General features: G+C 38.5%; 2 protein-coding genes across 2 annotated transcripts; one reads left to right on the forward strand and one right to left on the reverse strand.

The window, feature by feature from the left end:
• Positions 1-451: 451 nt before the first annotated feature.
• spryd4 (SPRY domain containing 4) lies at positions 452-3,119 on the forward strand. Its single transcript, XM_086276556.1, has 2 exons — positions 452-622; positions 2,195-3,119. Exons 1-2 carry the CDS (start codon positions 490-492, stop codon positions 2,734-2,736), a joined length of 675 nt encoding a protein of 224 aa, XP_086132682.1. The 5' UTR covers positions 452-489; the 3' UTR covers positions 2,737-3,119.
• On the reverse strand, positions 3,093-25,350 carry gls2a (glutaminase 2a (liver, mitochondrial)). Its single transcript, XM_086276554.1, has 18 exons — positions 24,995-25,350; positions 23,275-23,362; positions 21,409-21,530; positions 17,397-17,526; positions 17,231-17,310; positions 16,918-17,081; positions 16,039-16,097; positions 14,204-14,236; positions 14,048-14,106; positions 13,897-13,963; positions 13,730-13,780; positions 11,725-11,901; positions 11,479-11,610; positions 11,200-11,298; positions 7,914-7,975; positions 6,666-6,742; positions 6,454-6,517; positions 3,093-6,359 (listed from the first exon to the last, which is right to left on the reverse strand). The coding sequence occupies exons 1-18, from the start codon at positions 25,204-25,206 to the stop codon at positions 6,203-6,205; spliced, it is 1,833 nt and encodes a 610-aa protein (XP_086132680.1). The 5' UTR covers positions 25,207-25,350; the 3' UTR covers positions 3,093-6,202.
• Positions 25,351-25,874: the final 524 nt, after the last annotated feature.

Consider the following 25,874-nt stretch of genomic DNA (forward strand, 5'->3'; position numbering starts at 1 on the left):
CATGTATTATCCATGCCACGCAGTGGGCTAAATCCTGTAAAAGTAGATTGAAAAATGCATGGAAGAAAACATGTTTGCTCTTATATACATCACAACTGCTCATAGAAAAAATACAGCTAGGGCCATAAATCACCTACTAGGCTGTTTAAAGGTTAAACTAATAATTAATATTGAAAATGTATTGTTGTGAATTTAATATTACTAAAATATTCCAAAAGTGTTGCTCCCTTCTGTTAAATGCTTTATTGCATGATGTTTATATTACTGTATGTATTATTTATTATGGATAGAATAAATAATATATAATGCATCAATTATGTAAGGATAATTGATAATAGGCAGGCTGCTGTCCGTGGTACTGATCAATGTTTTGGCCACGCGGGTGTCGGTGCTACTCTCCAGGCCTGCAGGGGGCGGCAGAGCGCGCAGCTGCTACATTTGATGAGCAAAAGGAGCTAAAACGTGAACAGCAGCAGCCGCAGCGAAAACATGGCGATGCCCGTGAGTGCGGCTCGTGTCTGTCGCCTGGCAGGACGCACTGTTTCCTCCCTGTCAGCCGGACACAGACGGGCTGTCAACCTGCCAGCGAGGACCTGCTTCATCTCCACATCCACGGCCAGCAGTGAGTTAATGTAGTGGTTAAGTAAAGGTTAGCTTTTGAGCCCGCCCCCTCAGAGGTCAGTGTCTCAACAGGCGTAACCTGACAGCTAACGGGTTATGTTTGTTAGTGTGGATTCTCCGTTATGGCCTACCTTTTCTGTAGTAGTAAGGGCTGTAAGTGGTCATAAAATCCGAATAAATTTATATTTAAAGCAAAAACAAAAAAACAAAGAAAGCTGTGCGGATACGCCTGACTGATGTTTTCACACGGAGCCGTAGCTGTCTTTGTACCTTGAAATGCACGCCCATTGGGACTAAAATTTTAATAAACATAGACCATAGTATGTGTGCACAGTGTTGAAGTAATAGAAGTTTAAACTGAAATAAAAAGCAGCGAAACAAGTACTGTCCGAAAATAGGTGCATTAAACTCCTGCCTTCAAATGTTTTTCTGAGTAAATGTACCTTTAAATGAGCAGTTTTATTACTTTTCTAATGTCCATTGCATTCAGAAAACACTTGAGCACCTGTGCATACTAAGATCTACTGTAGTCAGGTTAGTAATTGTACGATAATGTACAACAGACCGATGGGCTTAAACCTGGGAGAAAAATCAGGGTTTTTAACATTTCGAGTTGCCAAGTAATGCACTGATAATTGTTGGCAAGTTTAGAAGATGTCTAAATGCAGAATGAATGATTTTCAAATCTCATAAACCTGTATTTTATTCCTAATAGAAAAGAGAAAACATATCAAATGTGTTTGGGGTTTTTTAATGAATAAATATTAGCTCACTTTGAAGTTGATGCGAGCAACGTATCTCAAAAAAGTTGGCACAAGGGGTGCCACTTTGGCTCAGTGGGTGAGTAGGTGAACACATAAGAAAAGACTAAGAAAGTAAGTGTTCATTAAGGGCATCTTGGAGAGGGCAGTTTCTCAGGAGTAAAAATGTGTAGAGGTTCACCAGTCTGCAAAACAAATCAATCTACACGTTGTGGAACAATTCAGGATAATGTTATTCGACATAAAATTGCAAAGACTTTGAATATCTCATCATCTACAGTGTATAATATCAAAAGATTTAAAGAAACTGGTGAAATCTTTGTGTGCAAGGGACAAAGCTCAAATTCTGTATTGGGTGCCTGTGATCTTCAGGCCCTAAGGCAGCAAAAAAAAAACAAAACAGGCATGGAAATCACTGTGAACACAGTTCACTGTGCCATCACAAATTCAGGATAAAGGTCTGCTTGCACATCTGCCCCCCCCTCAAATCTCAGTGTAACCACAATAAAGTGATAATTAATAGTCCGGATCACAGCATCTTCTGAGAATCGAATTCAACAGTATTAGAAAAGCTGGTATGCAAAGCGTCCAGGTTTCTTTATTGATATGAAAGAAAGGAGAAGAAGGTAAACTTTTTTTAAAGGATTCACGTCTCTCTTACTTAGAACTTTTCTTGTAGCCCATGCTCTTTTGCTTTCTTTTTTCACAGGCAGGCAAATCACAGATGGAAGAGACTTTTTTTTTTTCCTTCCACTAAACTGATATCAAACTTGAGTCATGTAAAGATACATTCCTGTTGTCTTTATCTCTAGGTCTGCAGTTCAGGCTCGACGAGCGAACAGCCCACAGCAGTCTGGACCTCTTCAAGAAAGACACAGGCGTCATCTATCGCATGATGGGCCTTGACCCCAGCCAGGTCCAAGATGACCCCGAGCGTTTCCGGGACTGGGCTGTCGTGTTCGGCGACAAGAAGATCAGCAGCGGACGACACTACTGGGAGGTGACGGTGAAAAAGTCTCAAGAATTTCGTCTGGGCGTGGCCGAGGCGGCGATGTCCAGAGACGACTGCGTGGGCACCAACAGCTCCTCCTGGGTGTTTGGTTATGCTCAGCGGAAGTGGTTTGCCATGACCAGCAATAAGATAGTTCCCGTGACACTGGTGGGCAAGCCAGACCGTGTTGGGATCCTTCTTGACTATGAAGGGGGTTTCCTGGGGCTGGTTGACGTGGAGCAGCCCAGGATCATTCACACTGTTAGGGGTCAGTTCAAGGCCCCCCTGTGTCCGGCGTTTGGACTTTGGGATGGGGAGCTGCTCACACACTCGGGTCTGGAGGAGCCCGAAGGCCTAATGTGAAGCTGGATGGCGTGATCGTTGTAAAGGTCGGGGAAAAGTAGCAGGCTAGGCTTGTTACCATGGCAGTACTTATGAGAACAGTATCTTTAATAAGTGGAGAAAAGAAAGCAATATCTTTATGCATCATGTCTACCTTAATTTGTGCGTGTGTGTGTGTGGTCCAGATGTTTTCTAACCATCCAGTACTCTGTATGTCATCAAGCCTCAGGCAATTATAAGTGTACCTCATGTGCTACCTCTGAGAGGAACATCAGCTGCCAAGTTTTTGTTTTGTTTTTTACATTGAATGTGCTGGCATTACCCACCTTTGCAAACTTAAGTCAACACAAAGCATTTTTCAAGCTCATGTTCACACTCAAATTTAATAAAATAACTTCACTGATGCTGCCTCTACATTCTTTTATTTACAACAGTTTGTCATTTACAGTGACCTTAAGGCTTTAATACAAATCAGGAAACTGCTTTTTCATTGCAGGTAAAGCAGTTTTCACACATGAACTTTTCAGCAACAACACAGTCACGCTCGTCATTCAATCCCTCTTTAGAATGAGGAGACTGTGCAGGAAGCACCCTCACTTAAACCAGAATATTTTCAGAAGTGAGAACTGTCAGGACATGAACTTTCTCCTGTTGAATGCGGCATTTGAGAAAGGAAACTGGACATCATCCCAACATTTTCCAGACTTCATGTGTGTGAAAACAGTTCACGTTGCAAATGAAGCGCAGTGAAATCATCACAGGTCTGCATACTGATAAAACACAAGTTTGCGTTCATATATGTGCACAGCTTATATTCACATTCACATATTGTGTCAGCCCAAATGTACACTGTTCCCAGCACCTGACACATTCAGATATTTGTTTGAGAAGAATATCCAATGAGAAGTGTTTTTCAAACTGCAAAAAAGAAAAACAAAATCACATCACAGTCCATCAGCAGAGTAAACTGAAGCCTTGACAAAGAAGAGTGTTTCTCATGGGCATTAATACCCGTTTTATATGTTTCACATATAATCAACATCCTGGTTTTGAGAAACATGGACAATCCGCCTGACGTACTTCAGCAGAAACTTGAACAGTGTGGCATGTCAAAACCTTTTCTGAACATCTTGTGGCTGAGAAAGAAATCAAAACAACTGCACAAAGATGATCAGAAATTACTGCATGGTCATGTACACAGGAAAATAGGGAAAAAAAAATAGGTTACTCATGTTTCCTATAAAGACTAATTTGGACATACAGGAGTCTGATATGAAACCGACTGAAACGGTACTTTTAGTGTTTCAGACATTAACTACAGTCATGGTAAAAAGAAATTACAGCCCCCGTCAGTTGTATGGTTTTTTTGAACAGTTATGGTCAGATGTTTACATAACACTCATTGTGAGCATGAATGATTTCTTCCAACTGTTCTTTTTCAGGGTGGAATAACTATACAGCACAAATCTTTAATGACTTTAAAATCCAAAAACTGGATTCACGAGTTGAAGTTATTTTGGATTATTTCTAATCCACACAGGGTCAAATATACTGCTTAATGTACTACAGTGTCTTGACTTCATAAGGCCTATTAACTTCTCCTTAGTGATCATGATTGGTCATTGATATACAGTCTATTTGACAGCACTCATTGAACTGACCAATACTCAGAACAATGGTAAAGTCCAAAGAGCCCAGTGAAGATGTAAGAAGGAGAAATACAAATTTACAGAAACTGGGAAGGTATCTGGAGCCATTTCTAAAGAACTGCAGTTTCTAAGATCATAAGTTCAAACTGTACACAAGTACAGGTTATTTGGATGTGTCACCACTTTGCAAATGGTAGGAAGAAGATCCAAACTCTCACATTTAAATAAAGGGAAATTAGTTAGGATGATCAGGAAGAATGCAGGAACCACCAAGTCTGCCATGAACTGGAAACTGCTGGAACACCAGTGTTAAATTCTGGACTTTGGATCATTGCAACATCTTCATTCTTTTCTGTTTTTTTCAGTTTTGTGACCTGACATTTAGCCGTCAGACTGACGGCCTTACACTTGAATCGGAACACTTTGGTATACAGAGGAGTTTATGGTCGACTCAATGACTGCAGGATGCCCAGATCCTCTGACTACTAAACTAACAAATCATCACCCCTACATTATCCAGCTTAAAAGCTAGTATGAGGTTTGTGCTGGTATGCTGTGTTTGGTTTTTTGCCAAACACAGCTCTTTGCTTTTGGACCGAATATCTCCATTTTGCTGTTGTGCTCAAAGGACATTTGTGGGTTGTTCAGATTAAATTTTGCAAACTGAAGTTGTGCTGACAAGGTCTTTTTAGGGAGAAGAAGCTTTCTCCTAGAAACCTTTCCAAGACATTTTCTGTCATTTTCTAATTGTACTGTCTAACTGAGGCCTGTAGAGTCTTGGCACTGTGTTAACACACCTGAATGCTTCACACCTGCAAACTATCTAAACATCTGCTTTTACAAAAGGTGGTCAAACTTGCTGATCATCAGTTAATTAAGTGCACTTAGCAGCGCTTGGCTGCCATTTACCCCCTTAATTCCTATGGCTGCAGAGAGGCTCTACTTAGTTTTTCCACACACAGCTTTTGGATTTTTTGTTTAGTTTTTTTTAATAATGTCCTTTCACTAGCTGGAACCACATCACATTTAGGTTTTACAGCATTTCAAGTTGATAATGGCAGATGGTGTGAATATGAATTGAGACTGTGGTTTGGGGAAGGCCTCAGATGGGACTGGCAGCAGGGCAGATGCCAAGGTAAAAATGAGGAGGGCATGAACTGAAAAAGAGAGGAAGGCTGGGAGACAAAATCAAGAACAAACAGCTTGTAGTGTAGGGGTAGGGGTCATATAAAGACAGAACTAGAAGGGGTGTGTATAGAGGTGTGGTCCTACTCCAGAAATTATCTACAAGATATTAAAACCTTATAATTTAAAGAGGATGTCCCTTCTTTTTGCCATGACTATGAATCATATCCTGTCAAGGTAGAATAATTATTAAAGCAGCTTTAGGCATATTTACAGTCATTTCAGTAGAAGCATAAACCTATTATTATGATTAAATTACTCACTAATAAGGCAGATGATACAACATCTCACCGTGTTAAAAATAAATAAGCACTTTAGATATTTACATCTCATTTATCTATCGGAAGCTGAGCATAAAAAAAGCATTACAGTTTCAACGCAGTCCAAATCACAATATAAATCAATGTAATTTTTCTCCACACAAGCCTGACATTGCTTGTTTGTATAGCGCTTTTCTGATACAAACCTTCTGTCTGCAAAGAGATACAGCTTTTCACAGTCTATGAGACGATGCTCACGTAACATTTCTACCACATTTAAGTTGAACTAATTCATTCATCACTGCTCTCAGTCTCACTTCTCTTTCATTCCTCTCAGCTACATAATAAAAAAAGACTAATTTTCATTGCAAGCTCTCATGATCCCTAGTAGATTTAAACAATGCTCTTCAGCGTATCAAATGCGGCTTTCTGCTCATCTGTGTTGCTCAGTGAGTCGATGTCATCGTACACACGCTGGTACTCTTGCAGAAGCGAAACAACAACTCCATGGCCAAACTGCATGGCGTCATCTAGAGGTGTATTCCCCCATCTAACAGGTAACAGGGCACAAAATGGACATAAATGTTTTTTTAAAGTTAGTGTTATCGCTTTCAAATGAAGGAGAGGACAATTTAAATTCCTACCTGTCCTTCATGTGAGGATTCACTTTACATATCTCGGTTAGAAAGATTATAGCTTCCACTTGACCTGAAAAGAGAGGAAAAAAAAATGCAGCAAGCCCAACGTCAGAGCCCAAAGAACAGAAGACTAAACATGCTGTAGTCAATTTAGACTTCTTTGAATATTGAAGCCAGGATTTTCCAACAATGAAAGAAATAATAATGAAAAGTGTCACCTTCTGCAGCAGCGATGTGGAGCACTGTGCGAGAGTCGTAGTCCCTCTGCTCCATGTTCACAGCCGAAAGGGCAAACCTGGGGGGATAACAAGGACACGGGAAGGCGAGATAAGACGCACACGAAAAGGTTATTGTAACTCCAGTGAAGGACAACTGTCAGAAACCATGGTATGTGAGAAACAGTTACATGATGAAATCACATTTATATGGCAGCTAACATGCTCTTTAATGTTTTTTCCCTTTCTTTATGGAGAATTAGGTAAGAAGACTGATACCGCCTCATAAAGGTCTGTTACAGCCAGCAGACAAGCTAGCTAGACATAAAGACTGTTAACATACAGTAGGGGTGGGGGGAAAAATCGATACTGTGTAGTATCGTGATATTTTGTTTGCTAATAATGTATCGATACAGGGACAGCAGAAATCGCTATTTTGTTACAAAAAAAGTTTTTGTGCTCTGACTTCAGAGCATGTTGATCCTTTTTCTGAGCAAGAATCCTGACATTCCTTCACTGTCCAAATGTATTTAACTTTTTTTTGGCAGCAATAAACATGACAGTTTACTTATTTTAATTTAAGACATGTTTTATTTTAATTAAGTTTAAAACTTTTTTATTTAATGTTAAATTATATTTTGTTTTAATTTACTTTCAAATTCTTCAGTTGCTGAAGGGGCTGCATAGTTTTCATAAATTGCATAGTTCAGAATAGCTATAATTATACCAGATGGTTGCATTCAGTTAAGTTGGACTAGACTGTAATACAAACCGTTCAGTTTGTCAACAATAAAACTGACTGAAATGAGAGAAAGACTGAGTGCGAGACTTTGATATAAGATAAAATGAACATTGATAAAGTTTACCTTTATGTACAGAATCTGAATATCGCAGATATTTAAAAAAAAAAAAAAAAAAAAAAAAAAATCGCAATAATATCGTATAGTGCGTTAAGTATTGTGATAATATCGTATCGTGGGATGTATGGTGAGTCCCACCTCTAACATACAGTATGTTAAAATGTATTTATTTAGTATGACAACAAGAAAACTTAGCACAAAAAGTGATTATTTCTTTGTTGTAACAATGTGACACTGTTGTTTCCTTTTAAATGGTGCCACATTATAAGGAAAATGCATTTGCATTGATGCCCAAAAATCTGCTTATGTAAGAATGCATCATACAACAGTTTGTGTTGTGTATGTGTTTCTGGTAAAAACTAAAAAACGATTATATCCAGGTTTTACTTACCTTCTTAGAGCAGAGACGTCACCATTGTATGCTGCGAACATCAGGTTTACCACTGACTTGTTCTAATGGATCAAACAACAAACACTGTGAGAGTGGTTGTATCTGCTTTGTTTTGGATGCTCATACTAAACATGGCCAAAGTATTGCATATTAAGGCAATCTGTATAATGTTAAAGCTCAGCCTTCAGATTGCTCTAGAATCTTAGTTTCAGATGCATTTTGTCTCCTTTAGGCTCAAAGAAAGGGAGTCCTTAATTATGTCATCTCAAACACAGATGGTTGAGAACAGTTACAGTCAGTCACAGTCAAGATCATGCAACTCATCAAAAGTGTACAAGGTCGCAACAATAATGGAGACAGGAGAAAAACTCGGGCAGCTAAATACTTAAACTGGTCCATTGTAGGTGATGTGAAGCGATACAGAAAGAGTGTGATTATGCAAATACCACATCCTATGTGTGGTATAAAGTGTTTACACAAATTAGTATTTCATGCAGTGAGTTGTAGTTAGAAACCTCACAGCTTTAACAGTGTTAAACGAGTACATTCTAAACACCTTTAACCTCCTAAGACCCGAACTCTTCCACGGGGCTGATTGCTTTTACGTTCATCAGGCCCCAAAGAATTGCCAGATTTTTCTTTACCTAATCTTTGTTTCTAAGAAAAATGAGATCCACATATGAGGATATTCATATAAAATTTCGATAGAACAGTAGCAGTATAATGTCCTCGTAAGTGGATATCAGGCCCTTGTAGAGCAAAATTGAGTATTTTGGTCTAAATAACCCAAAATGTGATGTCCACATATGTGGATGCCAGGTCCTAGGAGGCTAAACAATCAAACCTTTAAACAATCACAGATCTTGCTGTCCAAACCTTCTGTTTTTGAGAGCAGCCAATCAGAAGAAAGCTTGTTTAAAGAGACGGGTAAGGGAGATAAATCTGTTTGTTTAATGGAGTGGATAAATAAGGACTATTTATCCTTATCCTTGTAACCTTGGACTCTATTTGAGACCAAGGTTACAAATATGAACCTTGATAATGAGCATAACAGGGCTCCAGTATATTGTTAGTAATTCATGTTCCTACTTCTCTGACATCATCACCAAAACCAGTCATAATGCTCGGGTCTTATTTTCTACAGTTGACAGGCTAACAAACCCTCCTGTGTCAGTGGCAGCTAAACTTCATTCGACTATGGCCTGCAATGACTTCGCCAAATTCTTCACAGACAAAATCCAAAAGATTAGACAAGCAATTGGTACATCAACAGCAGATTCAGGATATGTACTGTGTCCACTGAAAAACTGTTTAAACACCATCAAACAGTTTCACCCTATTAACAGCAAAGACCTGGAGGACATCTTAGGTCAACTGAACACCTCCTCTTGCCGTTTAGATGTCCTGCCAACAAGTTTTTTCAAAAAGGTCTCAAAGACTTTGGAGTCAGACCTGAATAACTGCTATGATGCCTTCCAGTCAGGTTTTAGACAGAACCACAGCACTGAAACCGCTCTGACCAAATATGTCTGAATACAGACAGTGGAAAAATGTCAGTCTTAGTTTTGCTGGATCTCAGTGCAGCATTTGATACAGTTGACCACAACATATTACTCAAACGACTGGAGAACTGGGCAGGTCTTTCAGGAACTGTACTAAACTGGTTCAAAACATACTTAAAAAACAGGAAATACTTTGCATCAATAGGTAACTTCACATCTGTGCAGACAAGTATCACATGTGGAGTTCCCCAAGGTTCCATCTTGGGACCCCTTCTGTTTAACATTTACATGCTCCCACTGGCACAGATTATAAAGAACAACAAAATAAACTATCATAGCTATGCAGATGACACACAAATATATATCACAATGTCACCAGGAGACCGGGGCCCTGTACAGGCTCTTGGTAAATGCATTGAGGAAATTAATGACTGGTTATGTCACAATTTTCTCCAGCTAAACAAAAACAAAACTGAGGTAATAGTCTTTGGTGCCAAAGAAAAACGATTACAGGTCACCAGCGAACTTCAATCTATACATCTAAAAACCACAAACCAGGTGAGAAATTTGGGTGTAGTGATGGATGCAGACCTAAACTTAGAAAAACCCATTAAGACAATAACAAAATCAGCTTACTATCACCTCAAGAATATATCAAGGATAAAAGATCTGATGTCTCAACAGGACCTGGAAAAACTAGTCCATGCATTCATCTTTAGCAGGCTTGATTACTGTAACAGCATCTTTACAGGTCTACCTGAAAAAAATCAGTCAGACAACTACAGCTCATTCAGAACTCTGCTGCTCGAGTCCTCACTAAGACCAAAAAAGTGGACCACATCAGTCCAGCTCTGAGGTCTTTACACTGGCTGCCTGTCCGTCAGAGGATAGACTTTAAAGTTCTGATGCTGGTCTATAAAGCTCTAAATGGTTTAGGACCAAAATACATCAGTGACCTCCTGACCCAGTATGAACCTTCCAGATCCCTCAGGTCATCTGGATCCGGTCTTTTATCAGTTCCCAGAGTCAGAACCAGACACGGAGAAGCTGCATTCAGCTTTTATGCTCCTTATATCTGGAACAAACTCCCAGAAAGCCTCAGATCAGCTGAAACACTCAGTTTATTTAAATCCAGGTTGAAGACTCACCTGTTCTCAGCTGCATTTGAATAAAGCACCAAATCCACACTTTTAAGCTTAAATTTCAAAACTTATATTTTAACTACTGATTTTATCTACTGTTTTTTTAAATCAATTTTAAATCATGCTTTTTATTGTTTGTTTTTTAATGTCTCTGTAAAGCACTTTGAATTACCTTGTTGTTGAATTGTGCTATATAAATAAACTTGGCTTGCCCTCTGCTGTTTAGACTGCTTACATTGAACTCTGGTTCTCTCTCTCTCTCCCTCTCTCTTCGGTGCAGTTTGTTTGTGCAGATGTGAACATGGTGCAGACCAAAACTAAGAAGTTGGCAACTGACTGCTTCCAAATATGTGATGATGTGTGATGCTTTATTTATATTTGGTCAGATAACCACTTTTGTCAGCTCTTTCCTGCATTTACTTTTGTTGCGCCTTCCACAGATACATTAGGCTAATATAAGAGGACTGAAAGTCCATATTTGGCTTGTTCGCTGTGAGTTTTGTGAAGTAACCAAATGGGAAAGTTTACAAACTCATCCTCTGACCCCAGACCAGAGGAAGCAAACTATCGGTGTGAAAACACCCTTAGTTAGTCAGTCACCTGAAAAGAAAGCACTGGCTACACTTGTTGCACTAAACTCACTGGATCATCATCGTCATCTAATCGTCTCCTCGGGTCGTGTTTCTTAGTGAAATGCCTCAGGTTGTCGTAATTGTGGAAGTTAAAGCAAGACACGAGATCCTGATGAATCAACAAATAAAAGACAATAATTAATATGACATACATAACATGTGGTGAATTTGATCTTTAACTTTTTATCATAAAAACACAAAGAAGACATGAACATTTAGCTTCTGTTACAAAATGTAAATATTTAAGACTTAAAAAAAAAAAAACTGTCATTATGTTTAAGAAGCATACCTGACAGAAGTGAATGCCACGAACACTGTTTCCAAGACGATCTAATGGTGGGGACCAACACATCATACCCATGACATTGGGGACCACCAGCAGTACAGCACCTGAAACGCCAGATTTAGCCGGCAAGCCCACCTAGACAAGGACAACCAACAAAACATCTGAAATCTCGATGCAAACATCTCATGATTAGTACTCTATGATAAAAAAAAAAAAAATCAATTTTCTTCCTCCAGTACAGGGACTCACTTGGAAGGCAAACTGTCCAGAAAAGTCATACATGCCGCACGAATGCATGAGACTTAGGGTGTTGCGCACTGCCTCGGCACTCAGCACGCGGTCGCCTGTGATTGGACAAATACCCCCATTTGCCAGCGTGGCAGCCATGACGCTTCCTGACTCGCAGGTTACCTCTATGGAGCACAGCTGGAGTTTAAGAGAAAAAAAAAAAAGATTAAATACTCACAGAATTGGACTATATTGTTCTTACTGTATTATTCTTACATTACAGATTTCTTTTGCAACGTGGAAACTTGTGAGGGAAATATTTTGCTCTATAGTAGTTTTAGTGTTTAACCCTTCACTTTCTTGATCAGCTGGTCGCCAACTATGTCAGTTTCTTGATGCAGAAAAGATTGTGTGTAAAGACTGCTAAGAGATGAGTCCGTAAACTATAACAGAAAAAGATCAATTAGCTAAATCATGTAAATTTCAGGTGTTAATTCTGGTCGCCATGATTGACTTTTCATGGTGCACATTAAAATTTGATCTTATTATGACGAATCTATCGACAGTAAGAGATGAGGGTGTTTTATTTTATTTTTTAGCTAAATGCTAATGTTTCGCTGATGCTTAGCAGGTACAGTTAGATCCGTCATTTGTTGGTCAAAAACACAATTTCTGTAGTTTTGCCTCTGTGTACCACCACAGTGGATTTTAAACCAAACTTCAGCTTTAATTCAAGGTTTTTTACAAGAATCTTGCAATAACTCTTTAGTAAATACAATTTTTTTATATATAGGCTCTGATTTTCAATAGCTTAAAAGCAACTGAACAATTCACTGACAAGTTTCAGGGTCGGGTGAGTGTTGAATGGGTATTTCATGGCTTTTTACTGATATTTTAAATATGAGAGCTGCAGACTTGTCAAGTGAGGGAGGCCATCATTTGGCTGAAAAAGCAAAATTAACCTATCACAGAGATGGCAAAACTTTAGAAGTGGCCAAATAAAAAAATCTGACAGAAGGAAGGACGAAAGAAGAAACTAGCTTAATCGTTTCTGACCATTAAGGACCCTGAAATGTACTTTATAGGTTTTTTTGGTTCACTACAGACTTCTTGGCTTTAAATATATTATCTGCCCCTGCTGGTAATGCAACTTCTGCATGCATGCCCATTTCATGTTTCGGAGAGGCAAAGTATGACATTGACAACTAACAATATCTAACCAGGAGAAAAACATTTTGCAGGAGGTAGGAATATCATAATCAAAGTCTATAACCAAGAGACACTCAAGAACAGGAAGGCTAAACTTTGCCAAAAAAAACAAAAAAAAAAACTAACACTCAAGCCTGCAAAATTCTGCAAAAGCGTAGAGGGCTATGTTCTGATTCAGCCAAATGCTGCAAAACAGCATGACAGCACTACATAGAGCAAATCGATAATGACCCCCAAAAATGCTACATAATCAAACAAAACGTTTCTTAACGTAAAGAAATGGGATAATCTTCAGTAGCCAAGTCAATCATCTCAACGCTACAGAGCATGCTTTGATAAAAATGTCTGTAGTACCTTAACAGTTAACGGAAAATTGTTGTAAAACCCCTTGAAGTAAAGCTGGAAGTATGTACTTCAATCACATATTGATAGTTTGATTTAAAATTCACTGTGATGTGATGAACAGAGGCAGTGAACTGTAGCAGAGTGTAGATTTGCCCTAGAAAAAGAAGTTTCACTGTCCAGCAAATTATCGACCTATAATAATCATGAGGTTTCTAATTACACTGCTTACTTAGCTAAACATTAATATTAAAGCTGAGGTTAGTGGGAGTGATACTTATTTAAATACTTGCAAAGTGTCATAGATTATTGGACAATTGGAAACTTGAACAAGGGGTAAAAAGATTCATGACTGGTGCCGCCATCCAGCTGTGTTTAATCTGGATCAAATTGTTGGACCAACTGACAGGGAGCTGCTCTGCTAGCATACACATGCTAAAATATTGTTTCCAACAACTTTAAAGGACAATCTCACCTGAAAGTAAAAGTCAAGAGCTGCAATCATATCTGCATTTTCAGGAAAGCACTGCAAGGAATAAGATTAGAGTCAGCATATACTATTCAATTAAATTTAAAACCTCAATTCAATAACCCCTGAAGTAATTAATATTGTATGCAAAACACCAAAAATAATAAACGCACCTTTTTCTCTTTGAGGTAATACCCAATGGCAAAATTCCTGTCACCAGTCTCCCTCTCTGACTGGAAACTGCCGGCACACAGCGATATGAAAACCATCATTCAGGGCACAAAATGACAATAGTTTTTACATTTCTTGCAGCAGGCCACTCACGTTGCATTGCTGAAGCCCACATACTCTGTACCAGCCATGCTTTTCAAGAACTCCATCACCTGCAGTAACATCACTTTTAGAGACCATTGAGCAGGAAGAACAAATACCAAAAAGGGACTAGATATAAAAATTTCTAAAAATAAAACATTTACTTACATAGTCAAACCTCTCAGCCTTATTTGAATGAGGCTGTAAGAAGAGAAGAGGAAAAATAACTTTCTGTTGCCAGCTCAATAGAGTCAGTAAGTCCCTACAGATGGCAGTGTTTGAGTGCTTTGACACTGAAGCATACTTTTGATCTTGGGTGTGTGTCAATATCTGATGTGCACATGGTGTGTTTGAGCGTGTCAGCCCTCGTGGCAATGTGCTCGCTGTGACGTGAGGGCTGCTTATGGTTGTGCTTGAATTTCATGGACCAGCAGATGATCATTACCGTGTTGTAGAGGTACCAAAAGGGGATGGCGCTACATTCATATTTAATGGCCTTATCTCGAAAGGTTAAGGATGATAGCAGACATCACTGAGTTCAAGGAAAGACCTGAGGACTAAATCTCATGACCACTAAAAGAGTAGGCTTTATGTCTTTCAAGGGAATTTATCTCTGGTGTGCTACCTAATATGAAAAATTATTTTTGACCAAAACATACAGATGTTTGATGTTAAACTTTGATATGTAAACCTTAGCAATATTTATGCACTCCCGAATGTGCACAAATGTTGCATCTTCTATATACTTTGTAGTTTTAGCCTTTAATTTCCTTTTCTGTGTCTAAAATAAATGCTTTTTAAGTATATAATCTCCTCAGTGTAAATATAAACTATATGCAGATACACTGAATAAACTATGTTGACACAAGTATTGCCCCCTCTAAACACACTGAGCTGTGAGGCTGGCTAACACACCTTCAGTTCTGGGGGCCACAATTGGCCACAAGCATGCACACGCCATGTTGTCCGCCCCAGACCGATTCCCCTCCCTTGCAGCTGCACTTGGCCCACATATGATAAGAGTCAGCTGTCAGACTTCAAAAACCAACACAAGCAAAGCCTCTACGACCATATATGACTGTATGTTTTGGAGTAAAGGCAAAGATCACAGATAAGTCACTATGGGGGGCATATAATCTCAGCCAATAGATAAGGATGTCATGGCTGTTGCTGACGTTATCCATCAGGAGGGAGTTTGTTCAGTAAACTTCAACCTATTTGGTATAAAAGTGTTGCTTTCTAGAACTTTGCATTGTAAATAACATTACATAACCAATAGTTTGACCTTTAAGAAACCAGCAATCTGTGGCTTTCAGCTGTGTATTTCTTTAGCGCTTCATACCCATGAAAAAAGCAATTTTCTAAACTAGTTCACAACATTTAGCTCACAATTGTCTTTATATTGAATATTCTACCGTCCAAAGTACCACTAAAGGGATTTGCTTGCTTAGGTCACACACAGATTGCAAACTGTGGCACAATCAGGTTTCATAATGACTGCAAATTTTATAAGATTGCAAACCATACAGGGCTCGTCCCTAATCATGCACTGGCTAGAGGACTAAAAAAAGAGTTTGTCTATTTTTTTGAAAGAGTTATTTTTTTGGCAACTTCAAGCTCGTGTTGAGCCGGCAGCTAAAACCCAAGTGAAACCATACATTATGAAAAAATCTTTTGCAAAACCTATTTCACTCCTGCTTTGTACAGACTTTTAAACAGGTGATTACCCCTTTGAACTGTGAATCTCTGGAGAGGCTACAGAACACTATGCTGCACTGTACTAATTCAAGGGAAAACATTTAATAAGGACTGGGTTTAAAAATGGAAAGCCTATTTTTGGTCATGTCCAGCTGCCTCCTAAGAGACTCCTCTGTTTTGCCCCAACAACCTCATATAATGACCGACAACTACGTAGTTATTTTATGTGCATATTCTTAAACACAGACATGTGCATTCAGTAAGCATCTATTATCACATCAATGTATTCAGGGCTTAGATTTTACCTTAATTAAAGAACTGATGACAATAGCTCCAGCATTCACCATGGGGTTGTGTGGTTTATCTGCACAAGAAATGAGAGCAAGTTATCACTGATTTGCCCCTAACCACAAGAATAATAAACTGAGACTGCTGAGACTGGAGAATAAATTTCATCTTGGGGGCTTAGGATGCAGCGACGGCTAATGAACTGAAGACATGCAGTAAAATCCAATTGGCTTTAGAGATGAGCAGGTACTTTAATTGTAACCCAGCTGGCAGGAAAATTTCATACAACATTTGTAAATGTTATACCTACAAGCTCTAATGATGTTTCCGATTGAATGTTCAAGGAATATTTCTAGGTTAGAAGTTTAATGCATTTCTGACTGCAATATACATAATAAATATAATGCTTTGAAAATGTTCATTCATAATATTACATGGAAACATTAAAAATGCAAATATTCTCTGCATTCAGAGAATATTTCCAGGATGTTTTTGGCATTCCTTTAATGTGATGGAAAAAAGATAATAAGCAAAATAAAAACAAACAAAAAAAATACACAGCCTGTGTGGGTTGACTCTGGGTACTCTGTTGGGACATTAGGTTAACTGTGGTTCTTAACTGGAAATAGGTGGGAATAACCATCAAACCCTCTAACTGCAGCTAAATACACAGATAACTGTTTGTTTTCAATTCTGAAATTGCGTAGTAATGTTGTTCCCATCCACATAATGTCCTCACAGAGACCACGCACGTGCTGATCGCTGGGTCGGGCAGAATAATATGTGCAGCAGTGTCTGGACATTTGAAAAAATGGAGGGACAGATGTTCTTGTAAACTCTGACTCATGTTATTATCGCAGGGAGCATAAATGGGGTTCTTTACGCAAATCACTTGCCTTCCTCATTTAGGGACAGTTTGTTGAACTTGAGACCACTTGGCTCTTTGCCCACAAACTGGTGAACGTGCTCACTGCCAAACTCGTGCACAGCGATGGCGTACTCCAGAGGCTTCACACATGACTGCAGACAGAAGGGAACCTTGGTGTCACCCACAGAGTGTCTGCATGACATGAGGATGTAATGGAGAAAAAAAATAAAATAAAATAAAAAATAAAATAAAATAAAAATGGAGGCGTGTTAGTGAGGCAGTACACACGGTGGAGGTTTAGAGAATGGAAAGACGTAGAACAAGTGGAACTGATACTGCACCTCTGTCCGTCGATTGTGCACAGAGATACACCCCACAGGTCAGGGCTGAACTTAGCCAACTGTGGAATGTAGTCAGCCACCTGCATAAAGACAAGAAACATGTGAGTGAGCTAAAAAATGATGACGCACACGCTAAAATCAATACGCGTGTTGGTCTGGCACTTACCTGTCCCCCCTCCTGCTGATGCGCACTGTCGTACATTGTATCAATTTGGTGGACAAACTTTTCAAAGTCTGGGATGATAAATTTTTTTCTGAAAGCCTTAGTCAGCAGCATGATGTTGTTGCCCACACACCTACGAAAGGACACAATTACAATGAGGTCAAGAAACCCTTAAAAGGCGCGCTTTAATTAGTAAATTTTGATATTCCTAACTGTCACTGAAGCTACTTTGTAGCAAAAACACTGCCCATAAAACCACCCTTCAATAGGAGGAGCCAAATAAAAGCCTTTCAGTGAGTAAATCCAGGTACCGATCAGTGTTTTCATGGCAGACATTATGACCCTTTACAGTTAAAAGACATTATATATATTAATGCAAAGATGGTTCTGTGCCAGGGAGCCGTGTCAATGTGACAGAAATGCAGCATGTACAATTCCCACAACTGAACCAGACTAATGGATTTAATAAATTTTATTATTCACACCAGTGTGATAAAACAGGACTTTTATCCCATGTAATAAAGTGTAATGGAGACTGAGATGTTTTCATAAACAAATAAAATCCCTTTGCCTCTGCTGTGTTAAGTTACAGCAGAAATTGTGGGAAATATTGGCTTACTTGGATTATTAATATCAGACGTATTCTTTGTGATGTGAGACAGGCAAGCAACTACACCTCAGCTTCACACGTAAGACAACAGAAAACGCTGAACAGCAAACACCAATCATAAACAATTAACAATTACAGGGCCTCTTGGGTACTTCGCTAAGCCAAGTCGAGACGAGCTACGTGATTAAAGTACTAAGTTAAATTTAATGAAATTTGGTGGAGAGGTGGAGCTTTGTGAGGTTTTTGATGACTGCGGTCTTGGTCTAGGATATTGTTTCAGAGTGACTCTCAGGACGATTAATCAAACAAAGAGCTGTACAGCTAGCAGGTCCTCAAATGGAGCCATATAATACTGTGCAAAGGTATTGAGCTTTCACTCATGTCTTGGCATTTTGCTTAAAAAAGAAAAAAAAAAAAGAAAAAAAAAAGGGAAAAATATGTGCAGGATTTTACTGAAACTTGCAAACAAATCAAGGTACAGCACGTAAGGCAAAAAACAGAGTTTCTGCAATTCTAAATAAGCTTGAAAGCCAATATTTGAGATCAGCACCTTGCGTGTATTAAGCAGTAGCTTGAGTGCAGGAAGCTGGTGAGGAACTTTGTGGAGAGGTCTGGAAGAAATCACCTCCTTTTCAATGTCAGCAAGGCAAATTGTAGACTGCACTATTTTTCATTCTTAACCTGTTACTGTAAGACAACAACTTCCCTTGTAAGGATCAATAAAGTAGCTATCGGTCTATTCTTTCACATAGCCTGAACTCTCTGAGGCAAGCTTTTGCTTTAACTTCTTTAAGTAGTCTTCAGAAATAGTTATCCAGTCTTCTTGGCCAACCTGTGACTAATAGCGTTTTATTGTGTTTCATATTCAGGTATGCTTTTACTGCACTGACGGTGTTTTGGGGAATGTTGTTATGAAGCTGTTGCCCGTGAGACACTTTGTAGATAGTATTGCATCACAATGTGACTTTTCTGAGTTCATAATTAAATCAGTTTTCAAGATCCTCAACACCACTGGCTGAAATGCAATCTCATTTCAGCCAGTGGTGTTTTCAGCCATGACAGAGACTCTGCTGTGTTTTGAAACACATCATTCACTTTTGTAGTTTTCTAATGACCTTCCCATGACAGTGATTTGAACTACAAATGCACCTTTCTTAAGAATGTTTCTTCACGGCAGCTTCAGTGAACAGCAGATGGATCAACTGAAGGTCCAGATCCATCCATCATGTCTCGTATCAGGTCTTTGTTGGATTTCTGTCCCATTTCTTAAGGACATGAATTTCAGATACGGTTCATCTTTTGCAGATAGTTTTTCATGCCTCCTACTTCTTCTTTTGTACTCCATATTTCCAGTTCCCTTAAAAAAATTTTTTAAGAGCACACTATGCACTGTACATGCTTATATTTTCTACAAAAAGTCTTTGGGAATCACCTAGTTGGTGCAAAAACACTATCTTAGGCCAATCAAACTGTTATCATTAGCATTTTTCAAGGATTAATCTAAAGAAATATGAAGAAACGATTAGCTTTTGCTGCTAGTAACAGTAAAATCTTTATTTATTATGGGTTGTTATGTGTACACTCAACACTAGTTCATTACTTGAGCCTTGCATGATTTATAAGTCAAATGGCAAAGAAACAATTCCTCTGAAAAAGGTTAACGATTGGACTGACTCAAGACTTTTTGCACAGTACTGTATAAACTGAATGGCTTATACATCAGAATGGCTGATTGCACCTTTAAGCTAAAAGTTATATTAAGTAGTTTACTCTGAGTTATATGTAGTTGTATTACTACATAACCGTTTTTGAGAATTAGTCAAAACACTCCTCTGTAATATGAGCGTCCAACCTTAAACCCTTAAAAACCTGAACCATGAAATAAAGCATTTATTGAAACTTAAATAACATTAATTTGCATATATTTTAGTTCATCAAATGAGTATAATATTTGTTACGTTTGGCTTTTTTTGCAATTTTGTTTTATTGCAGAAAAGAAAAACTCATTGATGATGTAAAAGTCTCAAAAAAATGATACACTTGGCTTTACAAGATAAACCTTTGGCTTTTTTCAAAGAAAAGGAGTCCAGACATTTTCTTTAGCTTCTTTGATCCAAGCGGAAAATCCTGAAGTTATTGAGAAAGGTAGTGCCTGAAAAATTGTTTATATAACTAAAACATCAATCAATAATTGAAATCTTCAACACGCAGGCTTCAAAGTAACCTGTTTCAGGCCAACTGACATTTAGCTAAAAGGGTAAACAAACCTGCCCATACCAACTCATCCAGTAGTTATTATAGATTTCCATTGCTGTGTGTGTTAACTGCTCAGCAATGCAGTATGCTCTCAAGGAAAGGTATGCACATTCTGTCACAGCTCTGAACTAAAATATCTGGGCCCAGAGGCCTCACTAATCCAAGACGATGCTAACGTGAGGTTTGGGACACCAGGAAAAGAGAGTGGAGAGAGCTTCCATTATTCATACGGGTCATATCTTTAAAAAAAATAAAAGCTAGCTCTCTCCGTTTCTAGTAGCATATTTATAGTATGCTCTTGAGTGTTCTTCAGGAACAGATGACCTCACAAATTTTAGAAAACAAGCACAGAAAATCAGAAATGACCAATTAATTTTAACAGAGATAGTCAGACTATTTAACCCTGTGCTGTTCCAGGCCAAAGGAAGAGAGCGAGTGAATTACACAAGTCTGCTATGAAATGATATGTCTGGTCAGCAGCCTGCATAGCACTTACGGATCTGTTGGGCCTGCTAATGTAATTGCCACAGTCTGGAGCCAAACCAGAATGATGCCCTTTCATTAACAGCCCCAGAGACCCCCTGTCTTCCAGCACACTCCACTGCTTTGGCTGGCATGCATGCACGTGAATTTTGTTAGCTGCAGCTGTTGGCCATAAAACGCCCGTCTCTGTCAGGCCCTTGGACTCAAATAGCACTGATCACAGATCACTAACAAACACTCATGTGAAAACTCAACCAAACTTCATCATTTTCCTCCCATTTACTCAATCTTTATTTGAAAGATTATAATTAAATATATTTCACTCAAGGTCTTCTGACTAGTTTTCAAGTATTCAGCAACTGTGTCCCCAAACAAAATCAGTTTGGGTGATCGTTGCTCAAGAGTTGGCAGTTTGTCTTGTAATCAGAAGGTTGCCAGTTCGAGCCCCAGCTTGGACAGTCTCGGTCGTCGCCTACTGGTGACGGCCAGAGGGGCCGATGGCAGCCTCGCTTCTGTCAGTCTGCCCCAGGGCAGCTGTGGCTACAACTGTAGCTTGCCACCAGTGAGTGAATGAATAGTGGAATTGTAAAGTGCTTCGAGGGTCTCGAAAAGCACTATATAAATGCAATCTATTATTATTACATCACTATACACAATGTTTTTCACCTTCTGAAAAGTTTCTTATCCATCATGACTATCCCAATGGAGTCACGGGTGGATTGTCGCATCTGATGGACACAATCGCGTAGCCGAGGGTCAGATGTTAACAAGCCTGTTTTTCTTAAAGCCTGCAGAGAAGGGAAATAAGAAGCACAAGGGAGAAAAGAAGGGAGTGACCTACTGACATATTCTTTCACACACTGAAAAAGCTTTTTATGTAAGAATATTAAACATGTGTCAAGGACATGTACAGTGAAAGAGCTGCAAAGCTTCAGGTGTTGCCACAAGGGAGAGAGGCGGAAATACAGGCATAGACCAGATCACTGGAATCCCTCTCGCAAGTCACAGTGACAGCCGCTGTATGTGGGTCTATTTTGGGGACACCATGTGTACAACCCTCCTGACCAGTGAGACACCTTTTGACTGGTAAGTAATTCTGTAAGCAAGCACGCGGCTCCAAACATGCTCTTGCAGGAAGTGCTGAAATTAGACTGTTGTAGTGTTCCTGAGTCTATTTTAGAGTCGAGCCCTTCAGTTGACTGTTTGAGGGTTGGGTTTGTGAGCACAACAGACAGAACTTTTTATAAATATATGTTAGCGAAAGGCAACAGCTTTTAAATGAAGCAGATTGTTTTTTTAACAGCAACATGACGTTCAGTTGTGCATTTAACAGCTTGTTGAAAATAAAAAATAAAAAAGAAGAAAAAATTGGGTCAGTGGAAAACACACTTATAATTAATTTTTACAAGCTGTTCATCATCACACACAATTATCTCCTTTTCATTCACAAATGATGGCCCAGTGTATCCTTTGCTAAAGAAGGAAGTAAAGGAAGAACCAAAGTAGCTTTTTTTAGTATTTAGAAATTTCAAACATCTCTAATTATGGCTGCCATGCATATACTTCTGGGTCACTTTACTCACTTAGAAACCTTTCTAAGCAAATGTAACTATTTGACTGCACTTAAAGTCCTGACTCTGCCTTTTTTAGATCACCTGCCTTAGGTTTCCAGTGTTTTATGACACCCTGAGGGTCAATGTGTTTTGCAGTTGTTATTTCCATTGCAGGGACACCGAGTACCACTTTCCCGTTCCATCTCCGCTCCAGTAACCTCTACAAACACACCAAGTCATTTGTGCTGTCACCTGTGTTGACACACGTCTCTCCTTCTTAATGTACGTTCTGTTTTAAAAAGACTGAGTCGTCATAGACACCGCAGTCACCAGCTGTCTGTATAACATGTCCCATCACAGGAGAAAAGGGAAAAAGACTCCGAGTTTATGTTCTATGCTCTAAGTCTATGTTCTACTTCTCAGTAACCTGAGCTCTTGTGAGACTTTTAAGATATGAAAAGGTTCATATCTGTTCATAGAAGCATGACTTTTTTGAATGTGTGAGCTTAGTGGGACCTCATGTATCTGACAGGAACCTCATAATGCTCCTAAGATTAAGTAAGGAAATAGTAGGTGCTGGTTCCTAAATTAAATTCCTTTAATCTACTAATATTATTAAATCGACCAGTACAACATCTCAACTGTAAAGTCCTGTTGTAATTAAAGGCAAAATAATAATTAAAAATTAATGTGAACAATTAATATTGCTCTCTGATTCTAATTACTTTGGTCCTTAGTGCCACAGCTACTATATATAGTCCTATTGCATAAGAAAGTCCCTAGACACTTTTTAAACTGGACTCCTCAGTCAGGTGGAGATACTCTGGATTCCTGTTGTGGGATAACATGGCACTGCCAAGGGTGATTTGGTTAAAGTCAACGGTGTAGTCGAGTGTGTTTGTGTATGTTCACATGGGCCATGAAAAGCCAAAACAGTGCTCAGTGTGACAGAGGAAGTGTAAATGTGCTGCTGACGTACAGAGATGAACTGGGAGAGAGGGATCATCTCTTTGCCATCAGTGATGGTGTAGAAAAGCAGGTCCTCCATGCTGGACATCAACCTGCTTCTATAAAAACAAAAAACACACACGCAATAGGTTTTGATGTTTAAATGTGGACAAGCTTCAATGTCAGAACTTGAGCAATGAGTCAAAGTTTATGTCAACATAAAGCTAGTGTAAATACTGGCATTTTTCCAGTGATCTACTTTGATCCTAACATAAACTTTGTTTTAGAGAAGGCTTAACTACATGTATATTTTTAAAAAAATCTACATAAAATATACAGTGTAGTTTTTGGAGTGTTGCATACAATTAATATGCAGACAGATATTTTAAAATATAATTGAACTTATCAATTTTCATCTATAAGAAGGGCAAAACAATTAACCTGCTTGTCATGAAGTGTTATAGAGTTAGCAAGGGTGACTGAATCAGTTTCCAAAGAACCCAAAGTAACAGCACCATAGTCATTTTAAGATTGATAATGGTGTCACTCCTTTTTACAGCAATTTTTGCATCTTTCCTGCTGTAATTATATACATAATAGTGATCACTTGAGATTTACAGAATATGCACTTTAATATAGTGTTAATCACTGCACTTTTAATGTGTCTGTGTTTAGGCAATTAGCAGAATAAAGAAGGAAATTAACTGCTTTAAGTCTGGCAAGTAATTTGGTGCCAATTAAATAAAAAATACTGTTATATCAAATAATATGAATTCAGTGCCTCAATTATGCCATATTTCTCAATTGAGTAACTTTTATCACTAGCAAATACTTATTATTTAATCTACAAATTACTTTTTTGTATACACAGAGATTCTTGTTTTGTTTGACCAGGAGCCCAAATTAGAGATATTTAGTTACTCGCTATACATTCCTTACTTAAATCACTGAAGGTAAGTGAAAAGCATCAAATCAACATATTTAAAAATTTGAAACAGTGAAAATGTGAACAGCATAAAGAGGAAAAAGGGGACCAGGCAGAGTGATGGCCTGCTAATTAAACACAATATGTGTTATGGTAGCCTAGCTTTATATGTATTTTTTTACATTTGTTTTTTTTTTTTTTTTTTTTAATGTATTGGGTTTGCTCATTTCAGTTTAGCTTTTATTGTTTAAAAATGTATAATTTTAGTTTAGGATACGGGTCATGTCAAATAGGAACCCCAGTCTCAGTTAGCCTGCATTAAAGCCTCCTGATGTAGTAACCACACCGACAAAAGTTTCAAAATAGCCTTCAGTGTAGTTTTGTGGGAAGCAGATGTTATATTGTTTCTTGACCTGGCACACTGCCGTATTGTTAGTATTACAACTGTTTTGTCAAAGTTTGCTTTCCATGCATGTGTTTAATTGCTTTTATTAACCTCTGGACAAAAGCAAACCAACATTTTTTTCCAGCTATTAGCAAACATTAGCTGCCTGCAAGCTGCAGTTTTACATCTTACAGACTTCATTGGTGAATCTTCCCAGCTTTACATAAAAGGTAAGACTATTTACCACAAAATAAGAAACTTTTCTGACAAATTTTACTTTAGTTAGTGTGGCCACCTGTTACTACAAGCTTGAATAATGAGGGGGACTTAAGAAGCTAATGCTAGTAGAATTATTACTCTTATTGTGAGAGTACTGTAGTAAAAATAAAAGTACTGAATGATTTTTTGACTAATTAATGATGACAGTCTTCTGTGACCTACTTGGTGTGTCCTTGGTCCACATCAGGGCCCTGCTGGTGATGATAGGCTCTGTGGGTGTGGGGTGATGCTGCTGCCCAGCAGGGGAGAAGAACAGGTTGCTGAGTCCTGGACAAAACCATGCTGTCAGCTCCAACTCTAGCAAAGATCCCTGCATTTTTAAATAGCTGCAGGATTCCCGGGTTAGCTGTCCTCAGACTTTTCAGGCAATGCATTGTGATAAGTAGGGCTCAGCGTTTAATAATTCAAAGTAGTTTTTTTTTTCTTTCCTCCAGTAGATGATCTTGAGAGATATCTGTGACCTGCGCTCCTTGGTCCTCGGAGCTTTAATAGCAGCAGCTGTCTTACAGACGGGATCAAGTAGAGGCTGTTGCTCCGGGGCGGGGCTGTGACACCGGCAGCATGGTGGGGTCAACAACCAGTACCTATCGACATGAAACTGATGTAATTTCGGCCAAAGTTAAATCACTTCCATTTAAACAAAAGAAAAAAAGAGAAAAAGATATATTCTCTATACTTTTCAGGGATTTATATTTTCCCCCTCCATTGACCATCCAAAAATATTTATAAATTGATCTTAAATGGAGTTAAAACCTGAAATGAGCTCATAAACAAGCTTTGCTTTCGTTTTTAGGCATATATATATATATATATATATATATATATATATATATATATATATAACTTACAGAAGACAATCTAAAATGGTTTGTTTCTTACTGCATGAATAACACATCCAATATTGCCTAATATTGAATTCATATTTGATTGTTTATGCAAAATCTTACATATATTTCTCCTATTAAACTGTTATTTTTGTTTTTATTATTACTAATAATAATGTTGGTGATGATAGTGTTTAACAACAACAACAACAACAATA

This window comes from Aulonocara sp. 'chitande type north' Nkhata Bay, linkage group LG20 (assembly GCF_057382095.1).
Source record: "Aulonocara sp. 'chitande type north' Nkhata Bay isolate Kocher_YH1m ecotype deep benthic linkage group LG20, A_spYH_male_GT1.1, whole genome shotgun sequence".
Taxonomy (NCBI): domain Eukaryota; kingdom Metazoa; phylum Chordata; class Actinopteri; order Cichliformes; family Cichlidae; genus Aulonocara; species Aulonocara sp. 'chitande type north' Nkhata Bay.